At 43.5% G+C, this 19856-nt stretch overlaps 1 protein-coding gene across 1 annotated transcript; it reads left to right on the top strand.

The window, feature by feature from the left end:
• Positions 1 to 12737: 12737 nt before the first annotated feature.
• LOC127327531 (chitinase 2) lies at positions 12738 to 13844 on the top strand. Its single transcript, XM_051354312.2, has one exon. The coding sequence runs from the start codon at positions 12799 to 12801 to the stop codon at positions 13642 to 13644; it is 846 nt and encodes a 281-aa protein (XP_051210272.1). The 5' UTR covers positions 12738 to 12798; the 3' UTR covers positions 13645 to 13844.
• The last annotated feature ends 6012 nt before the right edge of the window (positions 13845 to 19856 follow it).

Raw genomic sequence — 19856 nt, 5'->3', positions numbered from 1 at the left:
TTCTGCTACATGTTTGCATACTGCTATTTTTATTTTAGATTGCAATTACCACTCATAATCATCCATATTACTTGTATTTCACTATCTCTTCGCCGAACTAGTGCACATATACACCTAACAAGTGTATTTGGCGTGTTGGGGACACAAGAGACTTCTTGTATCGTAATTGCAGGGTTGCTTTTGAGAGGGATATCTTTGACCTCTACCTTCCTGAGTTCGATAAACCTTGGGTGATCCACTTAAGGGAAACTTGATGTTGTTCTACAAACCTCTGCACTTGGAGACCCAACACTATCTTCAAGAATAGAAACGTACGTAGACATCACCTTGTTAAGGCGCTATATGGTCTTAAGTAGGCTCCTCGAGCATGTCATGCACGACTTGGTTCCGATCTTCGTGCACATGGGTTTGTACCTTCTGCAGCTGACACATATTTGTTTCTACTTCAGCGTCCGGAGGTCACTATGTACCCTTTTGATTTATGTTAATGACATTATCTTGGTGAGCTCCTCTGACACTGCCGCTGATCGTCTGGTTACATCCTTGAGTACTGACTTCGCGGTCAAAGATCTGGGTAAACTTCACTTTCTTGCTTTAGAGGTTACTCATGATGCTCGTGGTCTTACTCTCACGCAAGAGAAGTACTCTCTAGACTTGTTACTGCGAGCTGGTATGTTGAAGGGAAACACATCCACTACACTTATGTATGTCTGCTATTGAGGGTGCTCTTCTATATTTTGAGGATGCTACAGAGTACCGCAACATTGTTGATGGTTTCCAATACCTCACTATCACTCAGTATGATATCTCCTTTGCAGTTAATCAGGTTTATCGTTATCTTCATGCACCTCAGGATACTCACTGGTATGTTGTTAAGCATCCTACTCTATGTTCGCCTTACTTCATCATATGGTCTGCATCTTCACTCCGCTCATTCTGCCATGCTTTTAGCTATCTCGGATGCATAATGGGATGGAAATCCTAATGACCGGGGATCCATGATGGGATAAGCAGCGTTCTTTGGTCCCAACTTGATCACGTGAGTGCTTGCAAACAAGTTACAGTGTCTCACAGTAGTACCGAAGCTGAATACAATATTGTTGCCATTGCTACAACTGAACTCATATGGGTGCACTCTTTACTTCGGAGAGTTTTGGATCCCTTAGGACCACCCTCCTATACTTTGGTGTGGTAACATCGGCACTACATACCTTTCATCTAATTTGGTATTCCTTGCCCAAATGAAACACATCGAAATTGACTATCAATTTGTCAAAAAAGAAAGTGTTGCACAAAAGCTATTTCGGATCAAGTTTGTCTCTTCTAAAGACCGACTTAGTGATATCTTCACCAAGCCTGTGTCATTGCCTTTGTTTGAAGGTTGTCTACACAATTTTAATCTCCTGAACACTTCAGGGGACAACTAAGATTGAGAAAGGGTGTTACTGTGTTAGACTTGTATAATACTAGGCCTTCGTATCTGTATAACTCTGTGTATATACATCACTATACCATATAAATATAAACCGGCCCACACCCAACTGGGTGTTGAGCAGTCCCAAACCCTATGCTGTATTATATCTGGCTGAGTCCTTAGGACTGCAAATTAATACCAGATCCTCAATTTCTTTTTGCAAATTCTAAAGTGAGCCAAGGCCCACCTAGCCTAGCAGCTGGCTATGTCACGCGACCCAAGTGGTCCTGTCAAGTCTAAACCTATCTGTGGTCACGCACGCTCCAGCGGCGCTATTCAAATAGATATATCCATCCGGTGGGATCAATCGGTCCACCAAATTTGGAGAGTCGATGTGTCTATGCGGGCGTGATCAATCGGTCCACCAAATTTGGAGAGTCGATGTGTCTATGCGAACGTGCATGTCGCAGGTCCGCATGGCACCGATCGACGGTAGAAGGCTGATCACCGGTAGCAACTGCGGCCATCAAAGCTGTCGCTGACCACTCCCACGCCACCTCAACTTCTATGCCGGCATTGATGCCGATGGCGCTGGGACGCTGCATGAGCATTGATGGCCAATCCTTCTTAAACTTCTAGACGCGCGGTTGCCGTCTCCACAATCATCGCCATCGCCTGCAAACATGCACCACCACTCTCGCCGCTGATGAAGATGCACAAATGGCTCACGAAGACCGCCAACGATCACGAGGTGGGATCAACATCCTACCGCCACCAGGAGTCATCGTCTCGATGTACACCTGCGCGGCCGGAATATGTTGCTGCCTCCATAGGCGGCATATTTCATTGGGCCTCAAGCCGCGTCGTCGCTCCAGCAGCCTCCCCCAGCAACGGGAGCGCAACATGCACTGCATGCCCTTGCTGGCACCGACGGGCCAAGTTAGACAACATGGACTGAATAAGTCGTGCCACTGTGAGTACATGCTGGCAGGTCGGATCGCGACCCACATCCTATCCAAGGCGCGACCCAAATGCACTAAAAATGGATCAAACGGATTGCAGTTTTTTTTTTTGAGAAACACAGTACAAACGCAGACGCTCATATACACGCGCATACACTCACCCCCTATGAACGCACACACGCACACCCTACCCCTATGAGCACCTCTGGAAGACCGAGCCGGCGGATTGGATCTTGAAATTGACGAAGTCACCACAGGCGTCTCGCTGTCGACGGGAACGTCGCCTCCCACTGAAAGAATATTCCGCCTTTATGAGACACACAGATGTCAAACCTGGGGTTTGAACTCTGGTGGGCTGGGGGAACAATCACCCTCCTAACCACCCAACCTCAAGTTGGTTCTCAACGGATTGCAGCTTTGGGTCGGTCCCCTGCTCTTAACTAGGAATGACAGGACGATCGATCGACTGAAAGTGTAGTTGCGAGTGCCTTTTTGACCTTCTTTACCATTTGGCTAGTCGTTTGAATATGCGAGGGTTGTAACAATTCCTTGTTCAATCAGATCATATGGTACCAACAATCTGCATTGATACGAAGGCCCCGCATTTGGTAGGCTGGGCCGAATTTCTGCACCACTGTTGCAATGAGACAGAAGCCCCTACACATCGCGAACGGGCCAGATTTGGCCAAGTGTTTGGTATCATGTGTTGAATCGGCCCGAACAGAAGTGAGGTTGTTTGGATGCCTGGATAAAGTGTTTCATCTCTGTTCAGCCACATCACATGTGTTTGGTTGCCATTTTGGGCACCCCGGTTGTGCTTCTCCTCACCACATTCAAATATGGTGACCTTACCATCACACAAGAGCTCAAACACAGGCATAAGCACAACACACAGTTATACACAACGAACAGAGTACTTAGTACCTGATCCTAACGTTAGAGTGGTAAGACACGTACTTAAACCTAGGGGCAGACTACCTAGGTCCAAAAGCAATATTCAACAGCCTCTACAAGCCAACATTACAGTCACATATGCACAAAAGCAAGTGTTTAACAACATCTTGGAGTCCAGCACAACAACTAACAGCGAGGATCAGATAGCACCAGAGACAGGGATCAAGCACATAACCTTAACGGCGAGGATCAGCATAAGAGCCCTCGCGATGCTTCCTGTAGCTGAAGATGCTGGAGCGCGAAGTCTCCTTCCTGAAGACGTCGACCTTGAAGCCGTCGTCCTTAGGGGTGAAGACGATCGTGTCGTCGACGCGGAGGACAAGCTTGGCGGCGAACTCGCTCCATGACTTGATGAAGCCGACACGCTCGGCCCTCCACTGGAGTTGCACCTTCCACTCGCAGCGCTCGCCCATGTACAAGCGAGGGCCATTGTTCTTCTTCTTGTACTTCAGCTTGTACTTGCTGATCACGTGCTACTCCATGTAGGGCGGCACGACAAGGTCAATGAGGTCCGGGCTCTCCAGCTGCACGAAGAACACCGGCACCCTCTACCTGAGAGCGTGCCCCAGGTCAGCAGGACGGCCGACGTGAACCCTTGGTGCGGTGATCTGTCGATGGGCTTCCATGAACCCTTCATTGGGGTCACAAAGCTGCAACCGGACGGCTATGTCCATTGCGTCCAGTATGGGCCCGTCCAGGAAGGTTTCGAGGAATGCCCAGTTCTGCAGATGCAACGAGAATGCAAAGAGTTAGCGATACTTGCATTGTGAGCTCCAATGGCAATGACAAGATCAAGTCCATGATGGCCATGCCAATCACAAGATCATCATGGCAATATCAAGCAATGTCATGGACTTGACATTATCAAGTCCATGATGGAGCATGCCAATGTCAAGATCCATCATGGACTTGACATTGTCAAGTCACTCATGGAGCATGCCATGGACTTGACATTGTCAAGTCACTCATGGAGCATGCCAATGTCAAGCTCCATCACGGAGCATGCCAATGTCAACCTCCATCAAGGACTTGACATTTTCATGGCTATGAGAAGCTCAAACTCCATCATGGACTTGACATTGTCATGTCCTTTACAAGCTCAAGCTCCATCATGCAGCATTTAACACTAACATGCAGTGCACATTGACATGAATCCTATGTACATTCACATCAATCGGAGCAGCATGACACCAATCTGATCTACAATGTCATCGAACCGATCTACATTAGGATCTATCAGATGAGGAAGGGAAGGAGAGTGCTTATGATGGTGTGGAGTGAAAGCGGCCCCGACGGAGGAGGAGGCCGCACACCAGCGCTGGCATGTCCTCGAGGATGTCGCACTCCAAATCCAGGTGGAGGCGAAGCCGGAGCAGCGGTAGGCTGGTAGGGCGCCAGAGCCGCGGTCGGAAAGTGGGGCGCGGAGGGAGCTGACGGATGCCGGCGAGCATGTGGTCGGCCAAACGGCGGCGCGAAGCGCGGCGCGCCATTCAGAACAACCGGACGCGGCTGACCCCATGGAATCAGCACGTGCATCGGAGTCGACGCGAACCCCGGCGGGGGCTCCATCTCCCGCTGGAGCCCGGTGCACCTGCCGCCATTGCCGCCTCCCTCACCGACGGAAACCCTAGGGGAAGGGGTGAAAAACCCCCGTCGAGCGATCCATCGATGGAATCCCGACGGCGCGAAGAGCGGCGACGGCCGCGCAGCGAGTTCCCATGCCAGCTGGCCTGGTAGCGACCAGCGACGGCCGATTCAACACCGGTACGCGACTGTCATTGATTTGCGCCGCCGAATCGCGGCCGCCAGCCTCGTACTCGCGGACGATGCGCAGGAGCATCTCGTTGGACCTCGTCACCGTCGGTCGGGCGGCTGGATCCATCGACGTTGGAGCGAAGGAGGCAGAGGAGGCGAGGAGGCCATGGGCAGCGGTTGATGCGACATCGCTTGGTGTCAGTGAGAGAGTTGAATGGAGAGAGAGAAAGAGCGAACCGATGACTGGAAGTGGGGAGCGAGGGCCAAGACAATGCGGTGTCTCCCTCGCTTCTTCATGCGTGCAACCGTTGCACGAGGGCATGCAAAATCGCACGATAACGGGACATGCCCGCTAGAAACTGCCGATTCAAGCGTTTCTCCAGGACCTGTCCCGAGGATGCTTTGAGAACCGGTTGAGCCACAACACGGAGGGCTTCCAGACAATCAAACGAGCCAAATTCTTCTGGACCGATGCGAACCAAGGGTGTCCAGCTATGGTGACCCGGCATACCACTGCATGGTGTAGTATGCAAGTCTGATATAACACCAATGAAACACCGTTCCACTAGCATTATATCACTCAGAGTGGTACAACAGAAACATATGCGGGTCCAAGGCATGTCTATAGAATAACAACACTGACTCTGTTACAAAAGATCATCACAGCCTCCTACTTTACAATGAGGTAAAACTGCAAATAAACTCCAGAAGAACGACTCGTAATCTAATCCTATCACGAACTCTATTTGTAGAGTATATGACTATCTATAGGGGCTATGAAAAGATTCTAGCTAAATAGGAGCTAGGTTTAGGAAGCTAGTCCCCTTCTACTGCTAATCTAGGTTTTCTCCTTGTTAGAGGTGGTATCTGACTCTTCTGACATGGTCCTGTCTCTTGAAGTAGTTGTTGACTCCTCGGCCTTTGAGTTGCACGTAGATCCTCCTTCGATGCCTCCATATCTAAGCAGGGGATTTAAGAGTGGGATGAGTACGAGCGTACTCAACAAGTTCATTATAGGAAAGAGGTGTTTAATGCACTAGCTACAGTATTAGACCAAAAAGTCTAATACCAATGCAAGTTTTCATAACCATTTCTTCAAAAGGTTGCTTTTATTCATAAGAGCTATGTCCGTCAGCCTTCACCGGCTTACTAGAACTTCATGGAGTTCCTTTCCGGCAGCGTTCGCAGTTCCATATCCCGGAACAGGGAGTGACAGGTCACGGTTCTTTACACTCTGCAGAGGTGTGTTGCTTTACCCATAAGAGATCTTAACCTTGGTGCCAACCGAGCTTAAGTTCTCGTCCACACTTCCTTTGGTGTGAGACCCGGTATAAGGTCTAGCCAATCATGTTCCTCCGCTACCTCGAACACCCACCCTTTGTTGCATGCCCCGACCCTGGGTCCTCGCCGGTCCCATTATTCCCACTCACGGGTGGACCCCGACCACGATGACAGTTTGGGATCGAACCAAACTCCTTCGCCGGTAGCTGCAACCCATCATAGACCACAATACCGTGGGAACTTAAGGCTTCCCCAGCCAACCGCTTGCACTTCGAGCGACAAGTGTCTACGGACTATGCCGTGGGGACTTAAGGCTTCCCCAGCCAACCGCTTGCCCTGACAGATACAAGTGTCTACGGTAAGCGCATCCGTTGATGAACGAGAGGTGGAAACACTTTTGACTACTCCGTCCCACTCCGGATCTTATGGTTAACACGGGTATTACGGCACAAGAATCACTGGCGACATTTGTTGTTTAATCCTAGATGGATATAAGCCCGTGCAATGGAACCTCCACCATATCAACACAATCCATGGTTCCATTGCCCACCACATAGTCATATTCATAGTTAGGAAAGTAGTGGTTTTGATTTTTATGCAATAGTGATAACCATAATACTTTGCAAGTAATTTGATAGAAATACTCAAATGACATGAGCAAGTGATGAACTTGCCTTTATTGACTGCAAGATTATGCAGACAAGGTCTTCGATGCGCAATAACTCCAAATTCTGAAATAGCATCATCGTCCGGTAAGGACAATGTTTAAAAGATTGGCAAGGATGCAATAATGCATAAGAATGAGATGCAATCGCTCTAAGCGTGATCTAACCCCGACGATTTAGGATTAGTAAGTGGTAATGATTAGTTCAGGGTGTGTTGCACTTTTAGAGTGATTCACAACGAGGTTCTTATTCAGTTTTGTGTTGTTTTAGAATCATAAGCAGGTGGTAAACTGAATAGTAACAATCATACACACCCAGGAATAGTAGTTGTATAATAAGTAAAGAGCAGTTGTCAATTTTAAGTCCTATAAGGCATGGTTGATGATTACTTGTTATATTCTCTAAAAGAATAACTTTTGAAGAACATGTTATTTAATAAAGAACAAGTATGATTATTAGATTTGTGGGGGTTCTATGGTTTTCTATGGTTCTAATTGTTTTCTGGAGTAAGTGGTAAATGGATCACAACCTAGTTGGATTCATTAGCTATTAGGCTTGTATTGTTTAATTAAGCCTAAACATCTTAATTACCAATGTTTGCTATCAAGGTGGTATACCTTGTTGGTGATAGCTGGCTAGGGTTTATAGGTCCTTATAAGCAGGGTTGATGATGATTCTTTATTTACTTTAAAAGAATAACTTTTGAAGAACATACTTCTTAAATAATAAGAAGTATATCAATTAAGGTTGAGGTGGTTTAGGTTTTGCTATTAGATCCATTAAGTAAGGAATAATTGAATCCTAAATAGAATGGTGGATAAGTATCCAACACTAATAGGGTTTAGTGGAATATGGTTATGGAATGCTCAAGATTTGGCATGGTTGCTCTTAAGGTTCCTCATATTGGTGTGATGCTAAATAAGAATGAATAAGTGTGATGGCTTTGGTAATTGGATCTAGGTTTACACTTGGTTGATCCTACTTGATTATTTAGGTCTGATGAAGATGAATATATGGAATACCCATATATTAGTGATAGGTCTCCTACATTTCATGTGGCCAAGACAAGTATTTAGTTGCTACTATGGTTCCATGCTTTGAAAGATGGAACCATGATCACATGTTCTAACCTAGGGTTTTAGGTTTAGGACAAATTTAGGGTTCACATGTACTAATGGAACTAGGGTTCCTAATTAATTTAGGGTTTTAGGAGTCACATGAAATGATAGGGTTATAAAATCATTCCATGTGGGATTTAGGGTTTGTTAATAACCATTTAATTCTATGATTAATAACTTCATTTTAAAGTTGAAGTTATTAGTAATTTGGAGATAAAAATAATATTGAATTTGGCATTTTATTATTTTTAAACAATTAATAATTAAGGTAATTATTAATTAGGGTTTAAATTTCCACTAATAAAGATTTAACAAAATAACAAATAAAGAAAAATAACTTTAATGTTTTCTTTATTTTTCTTACTGGTTTTTATTTATTTTAGAAGGTTTTCCAATTTATTGAATTTTAATTCAATTTGGAATTAAAGAGAAGGCTCATTTAATAAGTATTAAATAATTGAATTTTTATTAAACATAAAAATTTCATATTGTATTTTTATTGGATAGAGTTTTTTTTTTAAGAATTTTGATATCTCATTTATATTTTTTTGACTTAAATTGAATTTTCTAAATTCAGTTGAAGTTGCAGCAATTATGAATTTGAAATTTAAAACAGAAAATGACTAAAGCTACACGGGTAGTTTACCCACATAGTCACTGACTGGTGGGGCTACGTCCACGACAGCTGCCACGAGTGTTTGACTAAGTCAAAATTGATGGCGTGGCAGCGGGCACGGTGGCCGGCGGATAGTGGCGATGGTCGCCGGTGATACAAAGTTCCCGCGGGGTCATGCGTGGGTGCGTTGGAACGAGGACAACGAGGCGAACCTAGCAGTGGTGGCGCCGCCTCCAAATGGTCGCCGGAGCTTGGCCGGCGGCGAGACGGAGCGGCAGAGCTCACGGGTCTACGGTGCTAGGCATGCTACGGAATGTAACCGAGCGAGCTATGCATGCTGCGAGATTCGGGGGCTCACCAGGAGCACGCAGGGCTTGACGGCGTGGCTTGCCGTGGCCGGGATCGCCGGATTTCATGTCGCCGGTGACGGAGGAGACGAGCTCAACGGCGAGGCTATAGCTCGCCCTGGCACGATTCCTTTTGCACCATGAACAAGTCGAGGACGGCGGAGACGATGGTGGTCACGGCGGTGGTCGGGGAGGTCTACATCGACGGCGATGGCCGGCAGCTGGTCGCGCTAGGGTTTCATCTGGGATGAAATTTGGGCAGAAGAGGAAGAAATCGGAGAGTAGGGTTCGTCGGGGAGCTTTTATACGGTGAGGGATGCGTGCTTCGTCACACCGTCGATCAAGGAGAGGTCGCCAGCGAGAGGGGAAGAGGAGCACACCGTCGTGCTGTCCTCCATGCGCACGAAGAGGATGAGGATGACTCCTCCCTCTGTTATTTTGGCGAAGGGGTATGGTGGGTTGGGCCAGGCTGCTGCTGGGCTGCGTTGCTGGGCTCGACTGCTGGGCTACTGCTGGGCTGTGTCGGCTGGTAAGGTCCAGGTAAGCCTCCTCTCCTTTATCTCTTTTATTTATTTTCTGTTTTATTTCTTGTTTTGAATTCTGGTTTTAATTCAAATTTGAATTCTTGTCTGTTTTGCAGGTGTTTCACAATTTGGTTTTCATGAGGTCTAATACAAGGATCATTGTATTACTGCATTGTTTTTGATTAAACATTAAATATATGTGAGCCTTGTTGCAATTTTTAATTAGACATGAATTTAGGTATTCCTTTTAATTCCTTTTCTCATTTGTAATATAGCACCATGTTGGATAATTAGAGTTGATTATTCTTAGTCCAAATGTTTTAGAAGTTATTATGAGGACTTGACTTTATATTTAAGAAGTTGGTCAATTACATATGATTTTATGTGAGCACCAATGGATTAGGGTTTTTATAATTTCCATCATAACTCCCCTTTAAGGTTAATATTATCATTACCTTTGAAAGTATCTAAGTAGGTATGATTTCCATTATAGTTGATCTTGGTTACAAAGATAAATGGTTGATCACTACACATATGATTTTAATCATAAAATGTAGCACACGATTTTCTTATATATGTTCATGAATTGAAGCATAAGATATTAATGAGGATGCAATTCTGGTTATAGAGATGAAATGACACCATATTGCATTGGCTAGGGTTTAATCTCCCCTAACCATGGTAATATGGTTACTTGTTTCATATCTTATGTGCTCCTCTAGTTACTAAGGATTTGAGAATTGGTTTTATCTTTTACCAAATAACTTCTATTATTAACCTCAATTTATCATTAAAGTAACTATATTGGTTATAGTTCTTTTTATAGTTAACTTTGGTCATATGGATGCATGGTTTCTCACCATATAAAGTATATAGTTTGTCTCTAAGATTTTCTTATGCTTCTTAGGTGAAGAATAAGTGGAATGGAGATATGGTAGGATTCTACTTATGATCACCAAGTGATTCACAAGTTAAGGTTGGGATATAAGCTTAGGGTTGCTTATTAATTACCTCCCTATGATTTCAGGTGGTGAAGGATATCTACTTATCCTTTTAGGGTTTATCCTCAATACCTCAAGAGCATGATCATGGATTAAGCATGATCATCTTGTTCTTAATATCTTCACCTCAAGTTCTTAGGGTTTATGATCATCACTCAATTTATAATGATCAAGGTTTGGCTTCCTAAGATACCTCTCATTAAATATGTTTCTCACTTCCATGATCAAGCATTGTCTTGATCAGATAGGGTATAGTACTTCTAGGGTTTATGGTGTACTCACAATATCTCAATAGGTATTAAGTCTAGAACTCCACTTGACTATCTTGCTTGAATTAATCTCCTCTTTACTTTATCAATTCATGGATATGATATTATTCCATGTGATATTAGGTTATCACACCACTCCAAGGGAAATGGTTTACAACCAAATACTTTAGTTCAAAGGTTGTCCTTTGTTCACTAATAGGTAAAGCTAGGTTTAGAGTAAATGGTCTCTCTCATTTAGGATGGACTTGAATAATATCCTGGGGTTCTTCTTTAAAGATGATGATTTAAATGCTTGGATGTATATCCAAGGTTTAGCTTAAGGTTTGTTGTTGCTTCTCTAATAATTATTATAGAACTCTCACCTCTCTAGGTTTGATGTGTAATAACTTGGAATGGAGAAGAATATCTATTCCAGGGGTGGATCTTCTTGTTATAATTCCAATGTTGAAGTGGAATGAATACCATGAGGTTTCATGGTAGGATCATAGATTAATCTTAGGACATGGAAAAGATAAGTGAAGAATGGTTTCTTCATTTATTGTTACTTGATTTCCATTTAGATGGATGTTCATATGTTATGGCAAGGAATACCATGTTGTGATCTTTAATAAGATCAAACAGTTGATCCTTGATTAATGTGTTATGATTCTGGTTTTAGTTCCATTTGATCTAACTCCTTAGATCACATCATATCTACCCAAAACAAGGTTTTAACAAAGTCACATTGAGGTTTATAACGCTTGACTTGATGAGTTACTTCAATTCCACCAAGATCAAGTGAAACTTCAGTTACTGTGACTGTTTTACTTTAAAGCGCGAAAATTCCCCGGATTTTCTATGCATGAATGCAATGCACACATCTTTTTCCTCTATTTTTGTAACCCCAAATACTGGGATATTACACCAGCCTACCAAACACGCCCGAAATATTGCAACAGCGTTTGCTCCTCTGCGTCGGAATTCAAGTGTCAAGTTTCATCGTAAGCAGAGAAGCTTAACATTGCTAATGATGAGAAGTTGCGGAACATTAGAATCGAGCATAAGTGTATAACAGACTTGGCCAATGCACTAGGAAGTAGAGTAGTACTCCATCTGTTTGCAAATATAAGATATTTTAGATATTTTAAAGTGAGCTAGATACATATCATAGTAAATAAATCTACAGACTAAAAATAAACTAGATACATATCAAAATAGATGAATTCACTACATTTTATAATATTATAAACAGAGGGAGTAGTGATGAGTAGCACATGGTTCTTGTCGACGTGTAGATCTGTCCATGTATCAGGCCCACCACGGCTTCCGTAACCCTCATTAGACTCTTCCAAGCTACTGTAGTACCATCTTACGTGTTGGCAGTATAATAACTAGCATAACGAAATATCTTGTGGTATATTCCTCGTGATGAAGGACGGTGCCATAATGTGCATCTAGAATTGACGCGGCTTGATATGGAGCAGACGTTTGACACTTTTATTTTCACGATCGCGTTGTATCGTGCAAACAAGCATCATCCGGGAGTAAAATATGTATCCACACTAGAAGCGACACAGCTCATGTGCAGATGTTTTCCATACCTAGATATTGCTTATACGCCACCGTAAGGACTTTTATTCAAAACGCGCTTATCCAAGTTGAGATAATTAGCTGCAACGTAGCATTACTAGTTACAAATTCTGTCAACTTATAGTCTTGGATAGGGTACACGTAATGATCGGCGAAAGCTGCGTGCTGAAGTGACGCAACCAACAGCGTATTTAGAACGGAGCACATCGATCGCCTGCCTAACTTAACTATACCAGCAGAAGCAACCACTATATATCTGGCAGCAACGCAGCGTCCTTCATCCTCACTACATCTCCAATTCGGACAGTCCCTCCAATTCAGCCATGACGAACGGATACCTGTTCCGAGAGTACATCGGCGCGCAGTTCAAGAACGTCCGCTTCTCCGACGTGCCCATCAACCCCAACCTCAGCTTCAACTTCATCCTCGCCTTCGCCGTCGACTACACGACGGGGGCCAGGCCCGTGCCCACCAACGGCGTCTTCAACGCGTTCTGGGACACGGCCAACCTCTCCCGCACCGACGTGGCCGCCATCAAGGCCGCGCACCCCAACGTCAGCGTCATGCTCGGCATCGGTGGCGACAGCGTGCAGGACATCGTCAAGGCCTTCTTCACGCCCACATCCATCGACTCCTGGGTGGCCAACGCCGTCGCCTCCCTCTCCACCCTCATCACCCAGTACGGCCTCGACGGCATCGACGTCGACTACGAGCACTTCTCCGTCGGCGCCGACACCTTCGTCGAGTGCATCGGCCGCCTGCTCACCCAGCTCAAGGCAAAGTTCCCCAACATCACCACCTCCATCGCCCCCTTCGAGAGGGACGACGTCCAGCAGTACTACCAGGCGCTCTGGCGCAAGTACCCTCGCGTCATCGACTACGTCAACTTCCAGTTCTACGGCTACGGGGACAACACCAACGTCGACTACTACGTCAAGTTCTACAACGACCAGCAGGCCAACTACCCCGGCTCCAAGCTCCTCGCCAGCTTCAAGACCGGCGACGTCACCGGCCTGCTCTCGCCCGACCAAGGCATCAGCGCCGCCAAGGAGCTACAGCGCCAGAACAAGCTTCCGGGACTCTTCATCTTCTCAGCCGACAGCTCCAAGATCAGCCCCTACGGGTTTAAATACGAGACCATGGCGCAGGAGATCATCGCCAACCATTGATAGAGTAGTTCTCCCAACAGATCGACGACGGTGTAATAAATAAGCATGGTGTTGTTGGGCTCGCCAAGAGCCTTAGAATAAGTGCACTTGTGATTGTGCACACGTATTAATTTGCGCGCGTCGCGTCTATGGCTTCCTACAAGAGATGCAAACTTGTTTACAAATTTCAATATGATAAATCATGGCGTTTCTCAAATAAACTTATCTTGCATATTAGGCAGCAGTCAACAAGGAAGAAGTTTTTTTTTCCAAAATGGTGCATTAATTGCCCATCCTCTGCATCAATATGATGCACATGACTTTTTATTTATTTGAAAGGTCCAAAATATCCAGAAGTTTACATCAAGGATCAGAGAGGGTTGAGACAAGTATCAACCATAGATAAATGAATAAAAACAAAGAACTATCTATTTTGTAGCCTACTAGTGTGCTGTCACCCATTAGCCTGGAAAAAGAACTCCTGAGTAACCGCCTGCTGTATAACCTGCAAAAAAGTTAGTATGTTACTCCGACTTATCTAAATAGATCAACATATAGCAAATATGCCAATACGTATTCTATTCTTATCCAATTTGTTTACCCCGTTAAGCTAATTATCAAACATATTAGTAATATTTATAGGTGGAGGTATATCAAAAGTAAAATAGATCATACGCCAAACAATTTTAGCGAAAGGACATGATAAGAATAAGTGATGTATTGTTTCTAGATCATTGCAAAAACAACACTTTTGGCACCCATGTAAATTACCAAGGAAGAAGGGTGGAAGAGGTAAAATCTTACTTCAGAAACACTAGAAAATTAACTCAAATAAATATAGGAAAAAAACAACAAAAAAATGATAAAAGGCTCATGTTCCAACATTAGATATTGCACAAACTAAGAGAAGAGTACACCGCAGTTTGCACCGCCTAACTTGGCAATAGCCAAATGCTATCGAACTGCTCTACTTATTCAACTAGTGATAATTTATCGGCTTAATCGTTGTAGCACCCTGGTGCAATGGACGCAAGGGGATAACTCGCCAGACTCTCCTCATATAACAATGGGACTAATGGCAGAATTTTACTATCTAGTAGTGGGTTTTCTTCCTGCAAAGACACCTCATCTGAGAAATGTTATTGTAACATCCTAGGTTTAGAGGCCACAAGTAGAGATAACACATAGGTGTGCAATGCATTCATGAATAGAAAATCCGGAGAATTTTCACGCATTCATATAAAATACAAAGAGATCGATGTTTCTCTCACGTCAATGGAATTGATTCAGCTCATCGACGTGAGTGCGAAAAATTTCGACATGACCTTTCTTGAATTCTGGTGTGTTGAGGGAAACAATTTGAATTCAAATTCAAACATGAAAAAATATATTCAAATAATAATTTGAATGAAATTTGAATCCTAAAAGTAAATAATTAATAATATTTCATGTTGAGAACAATTTGAAATTAAATGATAAATAATTATTACAATAATCAAGGAAGATTGTACAAATCTTCATTAGGCAATAAAGGATATTACAATGTCACAAGAAATTGTATTACAAAATATTAAAAATAATTCCTAAATTAAATATGTTGGAGATATGCCCGAAATAAAATAATAAAGTGGTTATTATTATATCTTAGTATTCATGATAATGTTTACATCCCATGCTACAATTGTATTAATTAGAAGCATTAATACATGCGTGTTTTGTAAACAAACCGGAGTCCCTAGTAAGCCTCTCGTTTAAACTATCTTGTTGATTAATTGATTATCAATGTTTCCTGATCACGAACATTGTCATTAGGAGAATGATATGATGGACACATACCCGTAGTAAGCATAGCAATAAGATTAAGTCATTAAAGTTTATTTTGTTATAGCTCTCAAGTACATAGTAACCTAATCCTTCGACCATGAGATCTTGTTAATCACCAACACCGGAGGAATGCTTTGATAACATCAAACGCCACTTCATAACTGGGTGGTTATAAAGGTGGCATTGGGTATTCTGAAATTATGAGTTGAAGCGCATGGATCAAGACTGGAATTTGTCCATCTAGATGACGAATAGATATACTCTGGGTAATCTCGGTGGAATGTCATTCAATTAGCTTGCAAGCATGTGACTTGGTCACAAGGGATATCATATCATGGTACGAGTAAAGAGTACTTATCAGTAACGAGATTGAACTAGGTATGGAGATACCGATGATCGAATCTCGGATAAAGTTAAGTATCACGCGACAAAGGGAATCTGTATCATATGTTATTGGTTCTTTCGATCACGAAGTCATTGTTGAATATGTGGGAGCCATTATGGATCTCCATTTCCCGCTATTGGTTATTGATCGGAGAGGTGTCTCGATCATGTCTGCATAGTTCGCGGACCGTTGGGTGACATACTTAAGGTTTGATGTTGTTTAAGTAGATATGGAATATAAGATGGAGACCGAATGTTGTTCGGAGTCTCGGATGGGATCCAAGAAATCACGAGGAGATCCGAAATAGTCCGGAGAATAAGATACATATATGGGAAGTCATTTTCAGGGTTACCAGAAAAGTTCAGGACTTTTCGGTATTGTATCGGAGGTTCTAGAAGGTTCTGGAGGGTACCATAGTGGGGCCTACCTATCCCGGACGACCAACATGGACTAGAGGGGGTTGCATAGGTACACATGGGCCAGGCACACCAGCCCCCCCAAGGCCCATGCGGCTAGATCATGTGGATAAGATCAATTCCCTTGAAAATAAGGACTTAACTTGGGGAGAAAGTCCCCCTTTTTTTTTTGGCCGACCCTACGGCTGGGAGGAGGGGCCAAGGCAGGGCCCCAGGCCTATATAAGAGGGAGGGAGGGTTGGGGCGTAGTACAACATCCCCTGGAACCCAATCCACTCCCTCTCTCCCTCCTCCCTCTATCATGCGCAGGCTTGGCGAAGCCCTACAAGAATTCTCCGCCACCACCACCACCACACCGTCGTGCTGCTGGGATTTCAAGGGGATCTACTACATCTACTGCCCCCCTGGAACGGGGAGAGGGCGTCATCATCGACACCGTAAGTGCGACCGAGTACGGAAGTGCTGTCGGATCGCAACACCGGAAGGAACCTCTTCATCAACCACGAGATCTGATCTCGTTAAGGTTTTGGATCTTCGAGGGTTAGTTTCTAATCTATCTCGTTGCACCTATCTCATAGATTAGATCTTGGCTTTTTCATAGATTGGATCTTGGTTTTATTCGTTCTCGCAGTAGAATTATTTTGTTTTTATGCTACGAACCCTACAAAATCTTGATCTTCCTAGTCTCCAAATATCTGTCTTTCCTTAAAATGATACAACAAAGGCAAAGAAATGGGGAGTTATGTTAAAAATGTTTGCCTCCATATTTTCTGGAGACATTTTTTATATTGGAGACTAGCTAAAGGGAATCAAGAACTATTCTAGGGAATTCTTTCTTAGGCAATATCAGGAACAAATGGATCATTTAAGGGAAAGATAGGTCATTTGGATCATGAGGCCTTAATCAAGAAGGCAACCAGGGACTCGAGGCAATAGTAGTTGATCTGTATCACAAGGCAACAATATTTGAGGTTACAAAGCAACATTTAAATTTGCCTAATATAGGTAGAATCCTCTCAAAGCTCACAAAGTTATTTTATTGAATCAATTATGACATGGAGAAGTCAATATGATCCTATATGAATTATCTTAAAGCCACATTACAATTTCAATCGGCCATGTCTCAGTAGGCAACCATATAATAGTTCAGTTTATAGGGAAAGCCAAGAAGAGATATTTGTTTGGATAAGCAAGGTCACAGCCGTGCCTTGCACTAGCAGGCAAGCAAAGCCAACTTGGCAACCTGCACAAGTGGAGGGGCCACCAATTATTGTTTCTCTTAGCAGATCCTAGTTCCTTTGAAGAAAAGAAAACATGTTTTTGCTATTTTTCATGGAATACTAAAAACAATTGATTTTTTTTACACTTTTCCCTTAAATCACTAATAGACGGGAGGATTGCCTTTTCTTTCATGCATCAACACTGTTTATTTGGCTCCACCATTTAGCATTGCACTGCATTACTTATTTTCCATACACCTTCGTTCTATAATGTGTTAATGCTAAAACGTGCATTGCATGTGTATGTACACTAGTGATCGCATAAAGTATTAATGTGTCTACACAACTTCGTTTATTTTCCATCAAATTGTTCTAATGCTATAGAGTTCGTTTGACCTTAATTTGTTTTCATCCATAGCCTTAACGTTGAAAACGTAATAGGCAGGCGCCACTAGGTCATGTAAGAGAGTGAATCCCCGGCACGGGGTAGGCGTCACCTAACAAAGTCTTCTAAGTTGTTAAGAGTGAATAGCAGGCCATCGCAGTCAGCGGCGGCGTGTATAGGGGGTGCTATGCGTGCCATGGCACTCCTTCTAAAAGTACAAATGACTTTTTAGCTACTCCCTGTGGTCCAAAATATAAGACATTAAAAAAAGTGACGGTCACCAATTGGTGGCGTTGCGACCTTCCTTCTCTTGTCACTCGTCATCGATGCCATCCACCTTGGACGATGGCTTGGACCGGGATCGGAACAGGATAGATCAATCTCAATCCTGGCGCTAAAAGATCGCTATTTTTTTTTAGATATTAGGGGCGACGATCTCTCGGCTTGAAGGTGGCTGTCATCACTCGTTGGCTTGGGTTGATCGGCGACGCGGAGGTAGGGGACTTGATGGCGCTGGGAAAGAGGATTGAAGACTGAGATGAGAGACTAATCTGTGATTTGGCGATAACAGTTGCCGGCCCCGTAGAAATTAAGTACTACAATTCATCCGCTAGACAAGATAAGTACTCCGTTCCGATGCACGATTATGCGTAGAGAGTACGGTACAATTTTTGGGGTGTTCTTTACCGTTCCGATGCACGATTATGCGTCGCGGTGGCAGCGATAAGTGAATGAATGGAAGCGAGCCAGAGCATGCACGCGTTGGCAGCAAGGTTTAAAATAGCACACTATTTATTCGGTAATAGAACGCTATAGCATATCTAGATGATCCACGCTAAATTTTAGTATTTTTGTTCGTTGTGGCGTTCTTTGCGAAATAGGATGTTATATCGCTCTAAAATTTCATAGCGCTAGCGCTATATTTTTTCAGGCAAGTTGCTTCAGGGACGCAGAGAAGGGGGAACGAGGGGGGCTTAGCCACCCCCATGGTTTGGATTTTATGAAGAGCGTCACTCACTAGAGCTCTAATTTCTTGCCTATTTAGGTAACTCTACCCCCATCATCAACTTTACAACACCAATTTAAGGGGAAGCTGGCTCCGTCCCTGAGTTGTTTCCACTTTTTTGTGGTGATGAACTGCAATCTGTTGATTCCACTTCTAAATCAGAAGATAATCTCCTTGCTCTAATGAACTGAACACCAACTTATTTGCAAAATATCCAGACTGGTTACTTTAGGGTTCGTATTTTTTTTCAAATAAGACCAAAATCGTGGTTTTACAAGTTTTGACTCATTTTGGCTTATCGGCGCGCGAAGGTTCTCTGGATTGGTTATGATTAGCGCTGGGCGAAGGATTGCTTTATCCCACTCCCGGCTAAATAACCTTCTTTCTTTACTCTCCACCCTTCTCACGAGCTGGGATCAACATCGCTTTCCGGATTCGTGATCCATTTTGTCTTTCTAGGTTGGTGGGCGCTTTCACCATTCATCCATGGATGCTTTAGCGCTCGGTTTATCCGTCCGCTTGCGAATGACAAGCCGTGCTAAACTTTAGTTGAACACCTAGTGCTCGAGAATACCCTCTGGGTTTGTTGATTCCCACATTAGCGGAATGCTAATAATTTTTAATAAATAATTTATACTATGTTGTTCCTTTCTGAAATGCTGATGTTAGGCTTCTAAAATACTTGAGATCTATTTTTATATGCGGTTATATATGTATGATTTAGTCACTATTGGACTATATATTCATTTGTTCTAGTAAAATTATTTAATTTTAGGCTATATTTAGTATTATTTTAAAAATATTATTTAAAATATATACCACGCTATTAGCATGATATAGTAGTGTCCATAGTGTTTGAAAGAGGCTACCGCTATCTCATTTAACGTGCTATTTTAAACCTTGGTTGGCACTGGGACGTAGCTAGAGAGAACGAGGGAGGCAGCGGCGCCGGCGCGGCAGTGAGTTGATGCGGTGCGCTCGAGCGCCTGTGAGGTGT

Source organism: Lolium perenne, chromosome 1, assembly GCF_019359855.2.
Source record: "Lolium perenne isolate Kyuss_39 chromosome 1, Kyuss_2.0, whole genome shotgun sequence".
In the NCBI taxonomy this organism is placed as follows: Eukaryota; Viridiplantae; Streptophyta; class Magnoliopsida; order Poales; family Poaceae; genus Lolium; species Lolium perenne.
The sequence above is the reverse complement of the archived record's forward strand: the minus strand, read 5'-3'. Positions and strand labels throughout refer to the sequence as shown.